Source organism: Euleptes europaea, chromosome 18 (genome assembly GCF_029931775.1).
Source record: "Euleptes europaea isolate rEulEur1 chromosome 18, rEulEur1.hap1, whole genome shotgun sequence".
NCBI lineage: Eukaryota > Metazoa > Chordata > Lepidosauria > Squamata > Sphaerodactylidae > Euleptes > Euleptes europaea.
The window spans coordinates 18,435,255-18,453,874 of record NC_079329.1 but is presented as its reverse complement, the minus strand read 5'-3'; the positions used below and the strand labels follow the sequence as shown (position 1 = coordinate 18,453,874).

Here is an 18,620-nt window from a genome sequence, read left to right as displayed (position 1 = left end):
AGGGAGCTTGTATCTTAACTGGAAAATTTTTAAACTTGATGCTGGATGTATTTAGACTGTTCTGATTATTCCTTTTTATGCCAATAAAGGTGATGATTGATTGATTGATTGATTAAGAATGGTGACTTTCACATCAGCAACAGAGTTTTTTGGGAGACTGAAATGTTTGTCTATTGCTTTCTGAATAGGGTGAGTTTTAATGCATGCCTCACAAGTAAATGTCTGCACTCATTGCAGCCGAAGAGCAGAGCTCTAGTCCTTGAAAATATTTGATGAAATAAAACTCTGTTAGTCTTGAGGTTCCACTAGATTCCTGTTTCTTTTTCTGGCAACAGCTGGAGTGTCCATTAAGAATTGATTAAGAATAGAGACTTACACGTCAGCAACAGAGTTTCGGGGAGACTGAAATGTTCATCTATTGGTTTCTGAGTAGGCTGATTTTTAAAGCATGCCTCAGAAATAAATGACTGCATAATGAGGATCCATTCATTGCATCTGAAGGGCAGAGCTCTAGTCCTTGAAAGCTTATGGTGAAATAAAACTCTGTTAGTCTTGAGGTTCCAGTAGATTCCTGTTTCTTTTTGTGGCAACTGCAAATTTTATCAGTTAGTAGAGAATTTATGTCTCCCCTCTCCATAATTTCCTCACAGAAAATTCCTCTTCTCAATAAATAATTGTCTTTTAATAAACAGTTCATTCAGTGAGCCAACCAGTTAAAGTGGAGGCTATTATGGTGTATTATTCAGAACATTTGTCTATCATTCTTCTCTTTGATTTTCTTCTCTCATTTACAAAAAAACAGGAAATAGAGAAATATGTAGCAATTCCTACAAGGGGTTAGATCCAGCCAGCCTTTTCACTCCATCTTGTCCAATTCCTCCCCTTACTACAGGCCTCACGCTGTACAGTTTTGTCCATGCAGGTCTTGTGTTTCCTATCATAATCAGTCTGGGTACTCAAAATAAACCCCTCTTTTTTTTACAAGCAGAAAAGCTGGTTGGATCCAACCAAAAGTCAAATGTAAATCATGCCTTTATTTAACACAATTAACAAGGGATATGGTTACTGCAGTTGTATTGTATTTTTCAGACTGGGAATTACTCCAAAATATTATATTGGAATATTATTGCATATTTGCCTGGTCTTGATGAATGTTTAAGATACATGCATTACATGTAATTGACTTGATTGGTAAAGTAGCTATTCACTCCAGCCCTAAGAAAATGTATTTAAGATTGCAAGTTTGAATAGCTTTCCCATTTCACCTTTAATAACTGTTCATTTCCCTCATACATTCCAGATGCCACAACATGGAAATGGGCAACATGACATCAATCACTGAAATCCTTTTGCTTGGATTTATATATGACCCTGCTTTGGAGATTGTCCTTTTCCTGGTTTTTCTTTTTGTGTATATAGTGACCGTGCTTGGGAATGCCCTCATCATTGTACTCATCAGCATTGATTCTCGCCTCCACTCCCCCATGTATTTCTTCCTCAGCAATTTGTCCTTCATCGAGATACTCATGACAACCTGCATAGTGCCGAAAATGCTGGCCAATTTCTTGTCCACGAGAAAAACCATTTCACTGGGTGGTTGCTTTGCTCAGTTATACTTCTATTTCTTCATGGGTTCCACTGAGTTCATCCTATTTGCCGCTATGTCCTTTGACCGCTACATGGCCATCTGTTACCCACTTAGGTATCCTACCCTCATGACTGGGACTGTTTGTGTCAAGATGGTGATTGGCTCTTGGATCGGTGGTTTCCTGTCTGTGTTCTTGTCAATAGTACTAAAGGTGAGATTGCCTTATTGTGGACCTAATGTCATCAACCACTTCTTCTGTGACAGTGCCCCTTTCCTACATCTTGCCTGTGCAGACATAAGCCTTATTGAATTGATTGACTTTGTTGGTTCTTTACTTCTGCTGCTTGGGTCCCTTTCATTCACTGCTACTTCTTATGTCTACATCATTACAACCATTCTTAAGATTCCTTCTGCTCAGGGTAGGAAGAAGGCCTTTGCCACCTGTGCCTCTCACTTCACTGTTGTCTCCATGGGCTACGGAATCTCAATTTTTGTGTATGTCAGACCATCCCAGACTGACACCATGAGCATGAACAAAGCATTAGCTGTTTTTTCTAGCATCTTGACTCCCTTGTTAAATCCTTTCATCTTCAGTCTGAGAAATGAACAAATGAAAGAGGCACTGAGAGATATCCTAAGCAGAATAACTTCAAAAATAAAATATAGCTGATTCCCTAAATTCAGAATAAATTTCTTACTCTGTACCTCACAGTGTCAACATAGTCCTTTGAAATATTTAACTCAATAAAAAAAACTTTCTGGGATATAAGGTATTGGTCTGGGAACTTCACTGTGGCTGGGAGCTAGATAAGTAAGTTACTTGGTACTGCTTACTGCCAAGAAAAAAACTTCAGGCATAGAAAGAACCATGTGCAATATTGGTTCTTATGAATGGCTAGCAATGTTAGTCTACTGCAGTGAAGGTCTAGCATAAAATTTTAGAAGCCTAGCCTTACATCCTTGATGGATCATCTTTTTTCCACTTCAGATTCCAACTTTCCCAGCTCCATATTCAGTGCTCAGATAAAAATCCTGTCCTTGTCCATATCCAGCAACTGATCTCAGAGACATTGGGATAGCAAATGTACATGCTAAGCTAAATTTGGGTTTGGACACTCACTCTGCACCAGCCTAGATATGTCATATGTTTGGAGGTTTGAAAATCGTGAGAGATAATCCATGAGAGTTGGTGGATCTAAGGACCCCATCAATAGCTCTTATTCAGGATTTTATAATTTCTATGAATTCCAAACTGTACTCTACAGTTTTCCCACCCCACCTCACTACCACCCTAAAAAACATGATTGTGATATTGGTATAAATATTTATGAAAAATTATATTCTTGACAGTTAAAAATGTGTATGAAAGAATGGAAGGAAACCAACATGAAAAAAAACAATTTTCAAATATGAATGATTTGGGTCCACTATAACCTCAGGGCTCTTAATCGAGTCACCAAGGATCAGCTGAAATCTATCAAAAGTTGGGAGCACAATGTCCTTCATGGTCTCTACCTTCTAAGGTTACCAACCTCCAGGTACTGGCTGGAGATTTCCTGCTATTACAACTGATCTCCAGCCAATACAGATCAGTTCCCCTGGAGAAAATGGCTTCTTTGACAATTGAAGTCTATGGCATTGAAGTCCCTCCCTTCCTCAAACCTACCATTGGCGAAGAGGGACCTGGCAACCCTACTACCTTCCCAACTAACATTATTTCTGTCTTCTCAAGGTTTAGTTTCCATTTTTTTACTCTAAGCCATTTTACTACAGCGGCCAGGCAGAGATTGAGGACCTCTACTGCATTGCCAGGAGACTTGGATAAGGATACAAAGAATAAGACTCATTTCAGTGAGCAGGGGCTTTTTCTTGGTGGAGGAAATCCTTGGATCCAGCCCACTGATTTTAGCATTATTTATTTATTTACAAAATGTATACCCCACCTTTTTGCCCTCTTCAGCGCCTAAAAGATTAAAAACATATATCACATATATCATAAAAACACAAAACACATTAAAACTCTCACCCCAAAAAACTCATCAAAGCAATTGAAAGCAAAGCTAACATTCACATATAAAAGCAGCAATTAAAACACAGGGCAAGTAGGAGAGATTAATAAAGAAAAGCCACACACAACAAAAAAAAAGGCTTCACCAGCAACAGAAAAGGATGGATGAGTGTCCCTGGGAAGAGAGTTCCAGAGAACATTACAACCACAGGGCTAACCAATGATTAGTAGTCAATGGCATAATCAATAAAAGCCCTCCTAAGAGGGGCATTTTTAGTATATAGGAGGACACTAGCAGAGATGGGCCTTTTTCAACAAAGTATTGCAGAGATTTGGTGCTGCTATAGAAGGTCCTCTGTTTTTTAACCATCTATCAAGTTAAGAAAGAGAGGAATGATGTCCAGGCAAGTCGAAATGAGAATGTCACACACACACACACACACACACACACTCCTTCAGAGAACGTCAGTCATTTTTATGTGAATATTTATCCATTGATATATATCTCAGCTACAGTAATTTGGATTTTTTATTTTGAATAAAATGGTTCTCTCTGCCTTTTGATCTGAACATGTGGGTATTTCCTCAGATATTTTTGTCTAGAACTGGGATTAATATAGTAAGCATAAAGTGAACAGATAAAAACATAAAATATACCATGTATGAAATATCTTATATTCTAATAGTGAAGTCAGCCACATTTTTGGATACTTAAATCCAGTGATTGGAGCTGTGAATGGGCAGGACAGATCTTTCTAAAAACGTGAAAAAGATCCCAGGTTTGCAAAAAAATATGAAATCTAATATATATATATATATATATATATATATATATATATATATATATATATATATATATATATATATATATATATATATATATATATATATATATATATATATATACATTGAGTGGTTTTTTTTTAAAAAAAACTTAAAATGATAAAAGGGGAGCCTGAAGCTTTAAGTAACGAAAAGCTTAAAACATAGGGGCAGATAAAGGCAGCTTAGCTGTTGGGTGGGAAGGAGATAAGGCTGCCAGCACTAGGTTAGGAAATGCCTGGCAATTGGGGGGTAGAGCCTGGGGAAGGTGGGGTTTGAGGAGGGGAGGGACCTCAGAGGGGTATAATGGCATCAACTCCACCTTCCAAAGCAGCCATTTCCTCCAAAGGAATTAGAATTGCCAACGTCCAGGTGGGGACTGGAAATAACCTGGAATCACAGCTGCTTTTCAGATGACAGAAATCATTTCCCCTGGAGAAAATGACTGCTTTGGAGTGTGGACTCTATAGCATTATACCATGTGCAGGTCGCTTCCCTCCCCTCACGTTGTCCTCCCAAGTCTCCCCCCCCCCAAATCTTCAGCAATTTTTCAACCTGCAGCTGGCAACCCAAAACAGAAACTGATCCCTGTAGTGGGGAGATCTGTTGTGATTCCAGGAGATCTACAAGCCACACCTGGAGGTTGGTGACCCTAGAAGGATTGAAGGAAGCTGGAAAAAAGGAGAGGCTATGGAGGCTTTCGGGAAAGGGAAAGAGGAAAAAGTGGGGGAGAGGGAAATGAGATGCCTCCTAGAAGTTGTTGCGGGTTCCCTCTAGTATAGATTAACTCTCTTTCTCTCTCTCTCTCTCTCTCTCTCTCATAGCTATAAAATGAACAGATGAAAAAGTGATGAGAGAGATTAAATGTTTCTGACTTTTATTGCAGACCGGCTTAGATCCCAATCAAAGCTTCTATGGATGGAAGAGTTTCCATCTGTGGGGTGTGGCATTTCTACTCCCAGCTCTGCTGCAGTGAAAAAATTCCCCCTGGAACACTGCTGGGGGGACATGAAGCCTTCACGGCAGTAGTTGGGGGAAGTCAGCTGTCAGCCATGGGAGGGGGAGATTGGCTAAAATAGCTGCCTTCAGCCCACAGAACTTTTTGGTGGAATCCAAAGTATATATAAAAGAAAAGATTCTTTTTGCCTTTTGATTTGATTATGGGGGGTTCCTTCCTAGACAGGTGTTCCTGTATGCATAGGTTGTATCACTCACTGTGAATAAAAGTATGAGGTTAATCACTTCCCTTGTTATCTTTTTTTCCCAGGGGTGTAATCAGGTCCTTTGGCAAATTCCTCTAAGAGGAGAAATTATACAATGAAACAGTGAAATTCACCAGTACTTATACAAACCTATAAGAGGAAAAGGGCTCCAACTTTCGTAGAGTTAGATTATTATCTATATTTGGGATTGGGAGCACATCTAAATTGTAATTAACTGCTTTTATTCTTTGAAGTTTAGAGCTGGAAATGATATTAACCTGATATTTGATAATTATGGGTATGGAGTTTCAATGGAGAACCACCTCCGGTTCTACAGTTATAATAGTGGGCCCCAAAATAACCAAGATACGTTATTTGAGAAAACAGTATATGAAGAAAAGCGCTTGGAAAATCCCAGCATTTCTCAAGCTATCTTCCACCTGCATAAAAAAAATAAAGTGAAGATGAATAAGGTAATATGTTGATACAAAATGTCATTTGGGGGTACTCATACATACTTAGTTTATTCATTTACGAACTGAAGCATTTCAGAGATTTTAAAAGGGTTTATTAATATCCAGAATATTTAGATGAGGATATAGGGGGGAGAAGCATTTCTGAACTTCTAATTCACTTGGATCATCATTTATTCTCTGTTCTTTCTAGTGATGTCGCTGAGTAACACTGTATCAAACTCAGATCATGTCTGTTGGCAGTCTGAAAACAAAATTTATTTCGATGTAAGTTTTCATGGACAAGAGCTCACTTCTTCAGATGTAATATGTGGATCCTCACTGTTCATTGATTGATTTATTATCTATTTACTTCATTTATACTCTGCTGTTATCCCCAATGGGGACCCAAAGCAGCTCACCCCATTCTCCTCTCCTCTCCTCTGTGAAGTAAATTAGGCTGAGAGTATGTGACTGATCCAAGCAAACGTCCAGGTCAAAAAGCTATGAAAACTAGGAAGTACACTGTGAAATATCCTTAAATAAAATTCAAATCCAATCAGGAAAGCTACAAAAACTATTCACTAGTTAAGCTAGTTAACACTTGTACTGGATGGGGATGGTTGGCGGTTTCTAGATTTTAGTTAACAGCCATAGTGAGGAAGAATTTCATGCTGGAGTATCCCTTTGAAGTTCTTTTGATTAAGAATGGTGACTTTCACATCAGCAACAGAGTTTTCGGGGGGGCTGAAATGTTTGTCTATAGGTTTCTGAGTAGGGTGATTTTTTAATGTATGCCTCAGAAATAAATGTCTGCATAATGAGGATCCACTCATTGCATCTGAAGAGCAGAGCTCTAGTCCTTAAAAGTTTTTGCTGAAATAAAACTCTGTTAATCATGAGGTTCCAGTAGATTCCTGTTTCTTTTTGTGGCAACTGCAAATTCTATCAGTTAGTAGAGAATTTATGTCTCCCCTCTTCATAATTTCCCTCACAGAAAATTCTTCCTCTCAATAAAACATTGTCTTTTTAAAAACAGTTTGTTCAGCTAGCCAACCTGTGTTCCCTATCATAGGGTACTCAAAGTAAACCTTCGTTTTTCACAAGCAGAAAAGCTGGTTGAATGAATGGACGAATCAGAAAAGCTGTTTGGACCCAACCCAATGTCAAATGTAAAGCATTCATTTATTTAACACAATTAACAAGGAATTTGGTTACTGCGGTTGTATATATCAGACTGTGAATTACAATGCTAGCATCCATTACTCCAGAACATTATATTGGAACTAATACAGTTTATTGCATATTTGGCTGGTCTTGATGAATGTTTAAGATAGATGCATGACATGTAATTGACCTGATAAGTGAAGTAGCTATTAATTCCAGTCCGAAGAAAATGTATTTAGGATTGCAAGTTTTGATATCTTTCCCATTTCCCCTTTAATAACTGTTCATTTCCCTCACACATTCCAGGTGCCACAACATGGAAACAGGCAACGTGACATCAATCACTGAAATCTTTTTGCTTGGATTTGTATATGACCTTGCTTTGGAGATTGTCCTTTTCCTGGTTTTTCTTTTTGTGTATATAGTGACTGTGCTTGGGAATGCCCTCATCATTGTGCTCATCGGCATTGATTCTCGCCTCCACTCCCCCATGTATTTCTTCCTTAGCAATTTGTCCTTCATCGAGATACTCATGACAACCTGTGTGGTGCCGAAAATGCTGGCCAATTTGTTGTCCAAGAGAAAAAGCATTTCACTTGCTGGTTGCTTTGCTCAATCATACTTCTATTTCTTCATGGGTTCCACTGAGTTCATCCTATTTGCCGCTATGTCCTTTGACCGCTACATGGCCATCTGTTACCCACTTAGGTACCCTACACTCATGACTGGGACTGTTTGTGTCAAGTTGGTGATTGGCTCTTGGATCGGTGGTTTCCTGTCTGTGTTCTTGTCAACAGTGCTGAAGGTGAGGTTGCCTTACTGTGGACCTAATGTCATCAACCACTACTTCTGTGACAGTGCCCCTCTGCTACATCTTGCCTGTACGGACATAAGCCTTATTGAATTGATTGACTTTGTTGGTTCTTTACTTCTGCTGCTTGGGTCCCTTTCATTCACTGCTACTTCTTATGTCTACATCATTACAACCATTCTTAAGATTCCTTCTGCTCAGGGTAGGAAGAAGGCCTTTGCCACCTGTGCCTCTCACTTCACTGTTGTCTCCATGGGCTACGGAATCTCAATTTTTGTGTACGTTAGACCATCCCAGGCTGACACCATGGGCATGAACAAAGCATTAGCTGTTTTCTCAGGCATCTTGACTCCCTTGTTAAATCCTTTCATCTTCAGCCTGAGAAATGAACAAATGAAAGAAGCGTTTAGAGATATCCTAAGCAGAATAGCTTCAAAAATAAAGGACGGCTGATTCCCTAAGTATGATTTCAGAATAAAATTCTTGCTCTGAACCTCACAGTGATTGAAACACTTGACTTAAAAAACCTTTCTTGGATTTAAGGGCTTTATCTGGGAACGTGATAGCATGAGTCTAGGAGCTAGATAAGTGAGTTACTTGGTACTGCTTACTGCCAAGAAACAACTTCAGGCACTGAAAGAACAGTGTGCAACATTGGCTCTTATGAATGGCTAGCAATATTCATCTACTGCAGAGAGCAGTTCAGAATTAAATTTTAGAAGCCTAGCTTTACATCCTTGATGGATCATGAGAACCCTATCTTTTTTTTATTCAAATTCCAGCTTTCCAAGCCCCATATTCAGTTCTCAGATAAAAATCCTGCCTCAGTGTCCATATCCAGCAACTGACCTCACTGACATTAGGATAGCAAGTGCACATGCTAGGCTAAATTTGGGTTTGGACACTCATTCTGCGCCAGCCTAGATAAGTCATATCTTTGGAGATTAGAAAATCATGAGAGATAATCCATGAGAGTTGGTGGATCTAAGAACCCTACTGATTGCTCTTATTCTGAATGTCCATTAATTACAAACTGTTCTCTACAGTATACCTGCCCCACCCAGGAAAGCTCAATTGTGATATCAGTTGAAATATTTATGAGTTGAGTGATATTCTACAGTTGTCTTGACCACTAAAAACTGGTATGGGAGAAGAGCAGGATACTACCAAGATCCCCCCCCCCCCGAATATAAATGATTTGATTAAAATTTGGGTTGGGTGCAATGACTAATTTTTGCTGAGAAGTCTTCCTACAATGCAGATCTCCTTCTGTCAGTGGAATTCTCCTCACTTAGCAGACATGTGTCATTGTTTTTAAAGTACATGATACAAATGTGGGGTGTTAATTGAACAAAGACACATCTGTTCAATTGTTTTCAATAAATGGCTTTTCCTCCCTCCTGGTTCCTAGAGAGAATTCAAATTGAGCATAACTGATGTAGAAATAGACTCATGAAACTCTGAGTCAGAATGCAATGCATCACATTTTGACATTTTTTTCTCATATGTTTCATTCTTTCAAGATACACTTTTCATAATGCACCATGAAATTTGTATGGTTCCCTCTTTTCCATCTATGCAGACATAAATTTTGACAGATTCAGAATCAAGTTTATTCTGTGTGTGGTTTTTTCTTTCTTTAAACACTTGGATCAGGTTGTTTGATATCAGAGATAAAACTAGTTCACAACTAGCCATTTTTGTATTTTATAATTGCACAGTTTATTTGGATTTTATGCTTAAGCTTTGACTTTTGATCTTATGCTTCTTATGACCACATAGTTACAATAAACTTATCTCTCTAGTCATATGCGGAAATCTGCCCAAAAGTTATTTCCACTGGTTTTATTAAGGAATATGTTTTTGGGTCTAACTCTCCCTCTTCCAGTTCACTGTAAAGTGAATGGCCGGGTGCATAGAAGAAAGTAAAGTAGGTGCCATGAGAGCCTCAAAGGGGAGGGCTTTCCAAAGACAAGGTGCCACCAAAGAAATGCCCAGTCTTTAGCAGCTACCCACCTCATCTCTGAAGGTGGGGGCACCAAGAACAGGGCTTGAGAGGTAGATATTAACTGGTGGATAGTATGGGAGGAGATGGTCCTTCGGGTACCCTAGCCCCAAGCCCTAATGAGGTTCTGGGCATTCTACCTCTCTGAAACATAGAGTTGCCAGCTCCAGATTGGGAAATACCTGGATATTTGGGGGTGGAGCCTCAGAAGAGTGGGGTTTGGAGAGGGGAGGGACTTCAATGCCATAGAGTCCAATTGCCAAAGTGGCTGTTTTCTCCAGATGAACTGATCTCTGTTGCCTTGAGATAAGTGGTAATAGTTGGAGCTTTCCAGATACCACCTGGAAGTTGGCAACTCTAATCCTGACCCAAACCGGGAGTGTAAAATGTAATGGTCTGAACTTTGACTCTTTCTGATACACTCATTGGAATTGGGGTTCAGTCCCATCTGACACTCATATTTGATTTTAAAGGTCTAGTTTGGCCCCAGGAAAAACCTTTGGGCCTACTCTGCTTGCCACTTTCTCCATTCCAGTATGGCCTCTATTCTGTGAATTAAGAAAGTAAAGTACAAGTTTGAGATGTCTATTTAATTGGCCACATGAGATCTCCTCACTAGAACATTAATAAAACCATCATGCAGAAGGGTTTTTTATTTTTTATTTTACCTCCTCTGACTTCAAGTGTCATAGAAATGGACAGTGTACAGGTAGGTTGCAAAATTCAGTCTAGTTCTTTTTATTTGCTTAAAATATGGTTTTGGATAAACTAACGAATGAGCACTTTGGTCTCAAGGAACTGTTTAATATGATTTGCTGTAGTTTAGAGTTTAGGAAATGTTGTTCTAAGCATGCATCTACACATAGATGAGATGGTGTGACAGCAGCAATGCATCCAACCCTTCATCATTATGATTTCCCACCTATTATTTTCTCCAACCCAATGGATTAGGCTGATAGTAAAACTAGAGTGGGTTGTTCTTTTGGGAGTGGCCAAAGATGCTGTGTGTTTTTAATTTTAAACTTCCAACAGAAGTCTACCCTGAAAATCACAAATATCCCAACAAACTAGCCCATAAAACCTATGAATTTCAAATCAGGCATTGGCAGAAACATAGTGGTGGGAATCTACCCAAAGCATGGTCCTCATCTATAACCAAACTAACCACCCTAGGATTGACTCTATAAAGAGATGGATTGACTCTATAAAGGAAGCCACGGTCCTCAGTTTGCAAGTCCTGATCAAGGCTGTTAAAGATAGGACATTTTGGAAGACACTGATTCATAGGGTTGCCATGAGTCGGAAGTGACTTGACAACACTTAGCACGCACACACACACACAACCACCCTAGGTGCCAGGTGAGCCAGTGTAACAAAGGAGTAACATAAGAAAGGTGACACAACTGAGAAGTCTGTCTCTGGCAGACAGAAACCTAGACTCTGGAGATGCAAAAATACTGAGCAGGACTTCTGATAAAGATTTTGATTGAAAGACAGTTAACTGGGAAGAGATCTATTTTCAGGTATCCTGGTCCCAACCATTCATGGTTTTAAAGGTAATAACCAGCATAAGTAGTAATATGTGGAATCAATTAGAAAACAAGTGCTGTCCCTTTAGCACTGGCAAGATGTACTCTCATTGGCGTCCCTGTGCACAGCCCAATAGTCCAGTCACCTGGATGTGGAGAGAGAACAGGTAAGCATGAGCAAATTGCACTTCTCCTAGAAAGATTGTAGTTTGCACACCAACTGAAATTGGGCAATGTCACAGAAAATACTGAGCCTCCTTCTGTACCTTTAGATCTAATAGCACCTCCAGGGAGGGAACCTTCAAAAGGAGTGCAACTCTATGCAGAATGGTTTAACTCCTTAACCACTGAATTTCAAGATAGACGGAAAGCATATTGTTCATACTATTCTCATGAAATGGGAAGTGGAGGAAGAAGAAGCTGAAGTGACATTTATGTCATGTACTATACTTAGATTTTATTATTGTGTATTAAAATTTGTTTAATAGAGAAAAACATTCGAATGAATACCAGGAAGATGACAATTATATATGGATTTATTTTCCAATATCAGCAAATTATTTTTTAGAAATGTATTCTTAGATTTACTATTATTGTTATTGCCACTCAATATTTATTATTAGGTCACCATTTACTGTTCACTATTATTGTTATTACCATTTATTGCTTATTATATGTATATTTTTTCTTTTCTATTTATTTTGAGGAAACAGTATTATATTCTATGTTTCTTTGGTTCTATGTTTCGTTTTTATGTCTCTGTGTCTATTTTTATTTTAATTAACAAAAATAAAATCTTTTAAAATAAAATAAAAACCCCAATAGTAATCAGTCTTAGTTCATCCATTGTCTCCTGTACTGCTGTCAGTTTCATAGAATCATAGAGTTGGAAGGGACCACCAGGGTCAAAGAGGAAGCAATTGATGAGCAAAGGCCCACTTCTGGAGCTGATGGACTCAGTGGTCCCTGCAGCCCTGGTTTATAGAGCCACAAGGACCACTCATTCTGGTTTGATCAAGGGCTATTTTATTTCCCAGTCCATTTCTATTTAGAACTTTAGAAGAAGAAGAGTTGGTTTTTATGCCCGCTTTTCTCTACCTTTAAGGAGTCTCAAAGCATCTCCCTCCCCACGACAGACACCTTGCAAGGTAGGTGAGGCTGAGAGAGGTCTGAGAGAACTGGGACTAGCCCAAGGTCATCCAGCAGGCTTCATGTGGAGGAGAGGGGAAACAAACCCAGCTCTCCAGATTAGAGTCCACCGCTCATGTGGAGGAGTGGGGAAAACAAGGGTGTCAAGATGCCATAGAAAATAGCTAATGCTTTGTTTATGCTTACGCTGCCAGGCTGGGATGGCACAGGTTCCCCAGATTAGAGTCCACAGCTCTTAACCACTACATCACGCTGGCTCTCTTTAGGAGAAGCCTTGATGTGACCATTATTGTCTCTAATGCCTTTTTTTATATCTCAGACACTACAGTATAGCTATTTTGGGGCATTATCTTATGTTTTTCTTCTTAGGTAGATTCGACAGGACATAATGAGACATGAGAATGAAACAGAAGTTTTGGAATTCGTACTGATGGGTTTTTCTAATCATCCCAGAATGGAACCATTACTCTTTGTGCTGTTCAGTTTCATATATATGGCAACCCTCTTTGGTAACTTTGGTGTCATTGTCCTAGCCACAGCAGATCCCCACTTACACACCCCCATGTATTTTTTCCTTAGGCACCTGGCTTTTTTGAATCTTTGCTACACAACTGCGGTGGTCCCCAAAATGTTGTCCAATCTCATATCTGTTAAGAAAACCATATCCTACCTACTGTGCATGGTGCAAACTTACATCTCTGCCTTTATGGGAGCAGCAGAATGTGTCCTTCTGGCTGTGATGGCTTTGGATCGCTATGTGGCTGTCTGTCACCCCTTGCGCTACACCATTATAATGAACCACCATGTCTGTGGGAGGATTGCAGCAGCATCTTGGACGCTGAGTTTTCTAGTTTCTGTAGTCCCACTCAAATTAAGCCTGCCTCCTCTTTGTGGACCATATATCATTGACCACGTTTTCTGTGAAGCTCCCGTTCTACTGCATATGATCTGCTCTGACACCTCCTTGAATGAGCTCTTAATGTTACTGTCAGGTATCAGCACATTAATGCTGCCTTTCATCTTGGTCCTTGTGTCCTACGGCCACATTATCCGGGCTGTCATCAGAATCCGCACTGCAGGGGGCAGGCACAAAGCCTTTTCCACTTGCTCTTCTCATCTAACAGTAGTGACCATTTATTATGGTACTGGCATGTTTATGTACATGAGGCCCAAATCGAGTTACTCGCCAGAGAAAGACAAGTGGGTTTCTGTATTTTATGCTGTCATCAATCCGATGCTGAACCCCATTATATACAGTTTCAGGAATAATGAAGTCAAGGAGTCCTTAATGAGGGCCTTTGGAAGGAATAAGTTGCCCAAAGCTCTCTAGTAATTGACTAGTAAGACTGGAGGTGCATTTTCCATCAGCTTGGTGTTTCCAATATGCATTCAATTGTCAACAGCTCAAAATCATCTTATTGCACAGTATCTTGAGTTATGCGCTTACATCTAAGAAGCAGCTGGGATACAGAGTGTTTATCTATAATATTAAAAAAATCTATCCGTCTGCTTGTCTGTTCATCTGTGCCAAGAATAAATCCTCAGAACTACAAAGCTGTACGGGGGAAAATCGAGAAAGATTTTGAAAGGTGGAACAGACTGAAATTATCGCTATTGGGTCAAATTGCAGTTGTGAAGATGAATGTCCTACTCAAATTGAACTTTCTCTTCTTGACGCTCCCCATTTCTATTAAATCTGATAACATACAGAAATGGCAACAAAAGACAAACAAATTCATTTGGAATGGGGAAAAAACCAAGAATTTGATTCACAGTTTTGCAAGATGAGAAAGAAAGAGGTGGATTGGCAGTCTCAAATTTCAAGCTGTACCATCAAGCAGCCGCATTGGTGACTCTGACAGATTGGATACTACGACCAGAAGACCGTAAGATAAGACTGGAAAAAATTGGATTGGAGAAAGGACTACACTATCTGTTATGGAAAACTGGAGATTTTAAAAACCCGGAATTAAAAGTCTTCGACACTGATATAAGAGATCATCTGAAGACAATATGGGATAATTTAAAAAGAATTTTGAGCCCTTCCCCTCCAAGAATAATGTCTCCAACAGAAGCATATCTCGGTTTTGCAACAAGGAAAAACATTGACTTTCTTCTTTATCAAGATCTTATCACTACAGAAGGAACAGTGTAAACCAAACAAGAACTACAAGCTGGGAGTCAAGAAATTCCATGGTTTACTTACCACAAAATAGTTCATAGTTTGAAAACTGATTGCTACATAAAAGGAAATATGAGACACTTAACAGAGTTTGAACAAATGATAACTAAAACCAAGACCACTTGCTATCCAGAATTTAAATAAATAAAAAGTTGATAGCGGAACTCAATGTAATTTGGTCATAGCTCAGTTTGGTATAGTACGGAGTGTAATATTATAAAACTTTGTAACAGTAGATAATGAAAAATATAGAGATCAATAGTAGAGACAAATAGAAATTGCTGAGGATAATATGTATATTGATTTTAGGTAAAAAGTGTAAAGAATTTTTTAAATGTAATGTGCTAATGAGTTAATTATTAGATGTGGTGGTTTGTCACAGGGATACATTCCCATTTTATTTTTCCCCTCCCTTCCTGTCCCAGTTTTATTCTGTACCCCCAAAAAATCCATTAAAAAAAAAGAATAAATCCTCAGAAAATAAAGGTAGTCTCCTCAAGATTGGTTAACAGCTTCAGGATGTTAGTGGGAGTTGCACTGGCAAAAAAATGAAGGGTGCAGGGAAACCTTGGTCCTCTCAATCCCCAGAAACCCTCCCCCTCCCCCTGCTTTTTGCTTTAGAAGCTATAGTTGTCTCTGGTTGAGAGCCAGCGTGGTATATTGATTAAGAACAGCAGACTAACCTGGAGAATTGGGTTTGACTCCCCGCTCCTCCCCATGAAGCCTGCTGGATGACCTTGGACTAGTCACAGTTCTCTCAGAATTCTCTCAGCCCCACCAACCTTACAAGATGCCTGTTGTGGGGTGGGGAAGGAAAGGCGATTGTAAGCCCCTTTGAGACTCCTTATGGTTGGGAAAAAACTGTGTATAAAAACAAACTCTTCTTCTACTCTTCTTCTCTGGCAGGTGTTCAACAACATTTTTCTGAACCTGGTAATGGCTTCATGGCACATCAGGGAAGGGGGCTGGGACTGGGAACCTTTTCACATAGTATCCGTGGGTAATGACAAAAAAGGCTGGCGGCAGCCACTGGTCGAGTTTGGAGCCAGGGTGAAGTTGCCAAAAATAAAAAGTAAGCCCTGGCTAGGCTGCCTAGTGCAACTATCATAGTTAACTGATGACATAGATCAGCTGTTTTAAATAAACTAGTTAAACCCATGTTGCCATCTCATGTCTTTTTTGGGTACTGGGGCAACACACATACAACATACAAACAACAAACACAGCCAGAGAGGAGGATCAATAAGAGTTTACTGGGAGTGTGCCAAATAGGGTTGCCAGCCTCCAGGTACTACCTGGAGATCTCCTGCTATTACAACTGATCTCCAGCTGATAGAAATCCATTCACCCGGAGAAAATGGCCTCTTTGGCAATTGGACTCTATGGCATTGAAGCCCCCACACACACCTGAAACCCCACCTTCCTCAGGCTCCACCTCAAAAATCTCTCACTGGTGGCAAAGAGGGACTAGGCAACCCTAATGCCAAATGAAACAAAGAAGTCTTCATCTGTTGGCATAAAACAGACGTAGACAGATGAATCGCCCTGGGGAGTGAGTTCCAAATTTTGGTGTCACATCTGAGAAGGCCTTTTAAGTACCCATGGGAGAAAGGCAGCCCAGACAAGGGTGACAGAATGGATTTCCTCCATTAAAAAGAAAGAGGGTTAAGGACCTTCCTGGGCTATCACATCCAGTGTGGTGTAGTGGTTAGGGTGTCTGACTCAGAGCAAGGAGACCCAGGTTTGAATCCTACCTCAGCTGTGGTAGCAACAGCAGCAACATGCTGTGGTGGTTTGTTAAACGCAGCAGAGCAATAATAATTATTGAGCATTTTGCTGCCTTCTTCTCTTATGTCTCAGATTCTGGCCAGTAAAGCTTTAATTGATTCTCAAAGGATGGTTAGATGTTTTGAGGAAACACCCTTGAGTGCTTTCAAGAAATGATAATTCACAAATAGCCTAGATTTATCAACTCTACTGATTCCAAGTTCAGATAAGTGGCAGCTCCTCAGAAGATAACCTGTCAGGTTTTCCTACATATGCAGAAGCAAGAAGGGAGGGTTGAGGTATCCCCAAACCTGCTTGCAGAACCTGGCAAGGATCCTTGAATAATATGACAGATTTTTTGGAAAATATTAATGAATGACAGTAACAAACCTCATCAAGAACATTCCATTTTAAAGAAAGAATTCTCAGAAATAAAATTGATGGAAATAGATGGAAGATTCTACTTCCATTAATGTTTTAGGGTTTAATTAGTCACCTATCTCAGCGTTATGTCAAAGATTCCACCTACGTCTTTGGAAACCAGAAAAGAAGAAGAGCATCTTCAGGTGGGTTCCATCATTGTTTCAGGCATTGATACAATGACAAAAATGTGCACTCAGAAGCTTCCTATTTTCTTGCTCTTTAGAAAGCCATTGATATTTAATTCCAGCTTTCAGATGCATCTAATGGCCTAATCTTGAGAGCTGCAGATTTTAACTATTCTGATTTCTTTGTTTAATGTTAATTTGTGTGTGTGAGTGAAGTGCTGTCAAGTCGCAGCTGACTTATGGCGACCCCTTAAGGAGTTTTCAAGGCAACAGACAGAGGTGGTTTGCCATTGCCTTCCTCTGCTTAGCAACCCTGGTATTTATTGGTGGTTCCCCATCCAAGTACTAGCTAGGGCTGACTCTGCTAAGCTTCCAAGATCTAACGAGATCAGGCTAGCCTGGGCCATTCAGGCCAGGGCAATGTTAATATAGTGTTGTATAAATGTATCTCCATTAAAACCCAAGAATGCATCTTTCAAATAGGAAAGTATAGTTCCCTGTTGAGAAGAAGAAGCTAAGTTGTTTATACATAAAGGAAAACTGAGTGGTATTTTTTTTTCCTGGAGGGTATCAGTTCAGGTTGCAAGTAAGGAACCACATGAGGAAATGTTTCACTGCTATAAAACAAACACACAGAGGATGATAGACATGTACTAGTTTCTCAAAGAGAAGAATTCATCCAACTCTTCTGCCTAGAATATGCTGATCTTTTTAGGGTGCACAGAAGATTTTATTTCTGATTAAGCACTCAAATATGCAAACTCCTCATCTTCAGCTTGAAGTAGTAGAACCCAGGAAAAAGTATTACCATTATTGTTCAATGTGTAGAATCCCCAAGCACAATAGTATCAAATGGTGAATAAGGTGTTGGATCCAAAAGTTCCATTCTTCTATTAGTGGAACCTTTCTCCATTGAAAGAGGCTTATTCAACCAGTGGAAAGTTTCTTGCACCAAAGGAAACTTCCAATGTTAGTTGAATGGATCCAACCAATGGCTAATAAAGGCTAGAGAGCCGGCGTGGTGTAGTGGTTAAGAGTGGTGGACTTTAATCTGGAGAACTGAGTTTGATTCCCCACTCCTCGACATGAGCAGTGGATTCTTATCTGGTGAACCGGATTTGTTTCCCCACTCTTACACATGAAGCTTGCTGGGTGACCTTGGGCCAGTCACAGTTCTCTCAGAACTCTATCAGCCTCACCTACCTCACAAGGTGTCTGTTGTGGGGAGAGGAAGGGAAAGTGATTGTAAACTGGTTTGGGATTCCTTAAAGGCAAAGAAAATTGGGGTTTAAAAACCAACCCTTCTTCTTCTTCCTCACTCCCAGAATAATTTATTTTCATTCTCTTTCCCCAACCCTGTTTTTTTATAGGAAATATGATGCACTAAAAT

General features: G+C 39.7%; 3 protein-coding genes across 3 annotated transcripts; all 3 read left to right on the top strand.

The window, feature by feature from the left end:
- Window positions 1–1,310: 1,310 nt before the first annotated feature.
- Window positions 1,311–2,258, top strand: LOC130490651 (olfactory receptor 6M1-like). Its single transcript, XM_056864464.1, has one exon. The coding sequence runs from the start codon at window positions 1,311–1,313 to the stop codon at window positions 2,256–2,258; it is 948 nt and encodes a 315-aa protein (XP_056720442.1).
- Window positions 2,259–7,555: 5,297 nt separating this feature from the next.
- On the top strand, window positions 7,556–8,503 carry LOC130490650 (olfactory receptor 6M1-like). The gene has a single exon (XM_056864463.1). It carries the CDS (start codon window positions 7,556–7,558, stop codon window positions 8,501–8,503), a length of 948 nt encoding a protein of 315 aa, XP_056720441.1.
- Window positions 8,504–13,121: 4,618 nt separating this feature from the next.
- LOC130490649 (olfactory receptor 2G3-like) lies at window positions 13,122–14,063 on the top strand. The gene has a single exon (XM_056864462.1). It carries the CDS (start codon window positions 13,122–13,124, stop codon window positions 14,061–14,063), a length of 942 nt encoding a protein of 313 aa, XP_056720440.1.
- The last annotated feature ends 4,557 nt before the right edge of the window (window positions 14,064–18,620 follow it).

Bases quoted from the DNA above. Each gene is read 5' to 3' on its own strand.
- LOC130490651 (XM_056864464.1), top strand. From the start codon at position 1,311: ATGGAAATGGGCAACATGACATCAATCACTGAAATCCTTTTGCTTGGA.
- LOC130490650 (XM_056864463.1), top strand. From the start codon at position 7,556: ATGGAAACAGGCAACGTGACATCAATCACTGAAATCTTTTTGCTTGGA.
- LOC130490649 (XM_056864462.1), top strand. From the start codon at position 13,122: ATGAGACATGAGAATGAAACAGAAGTTTTGGAATTCGTACTGATGGGT.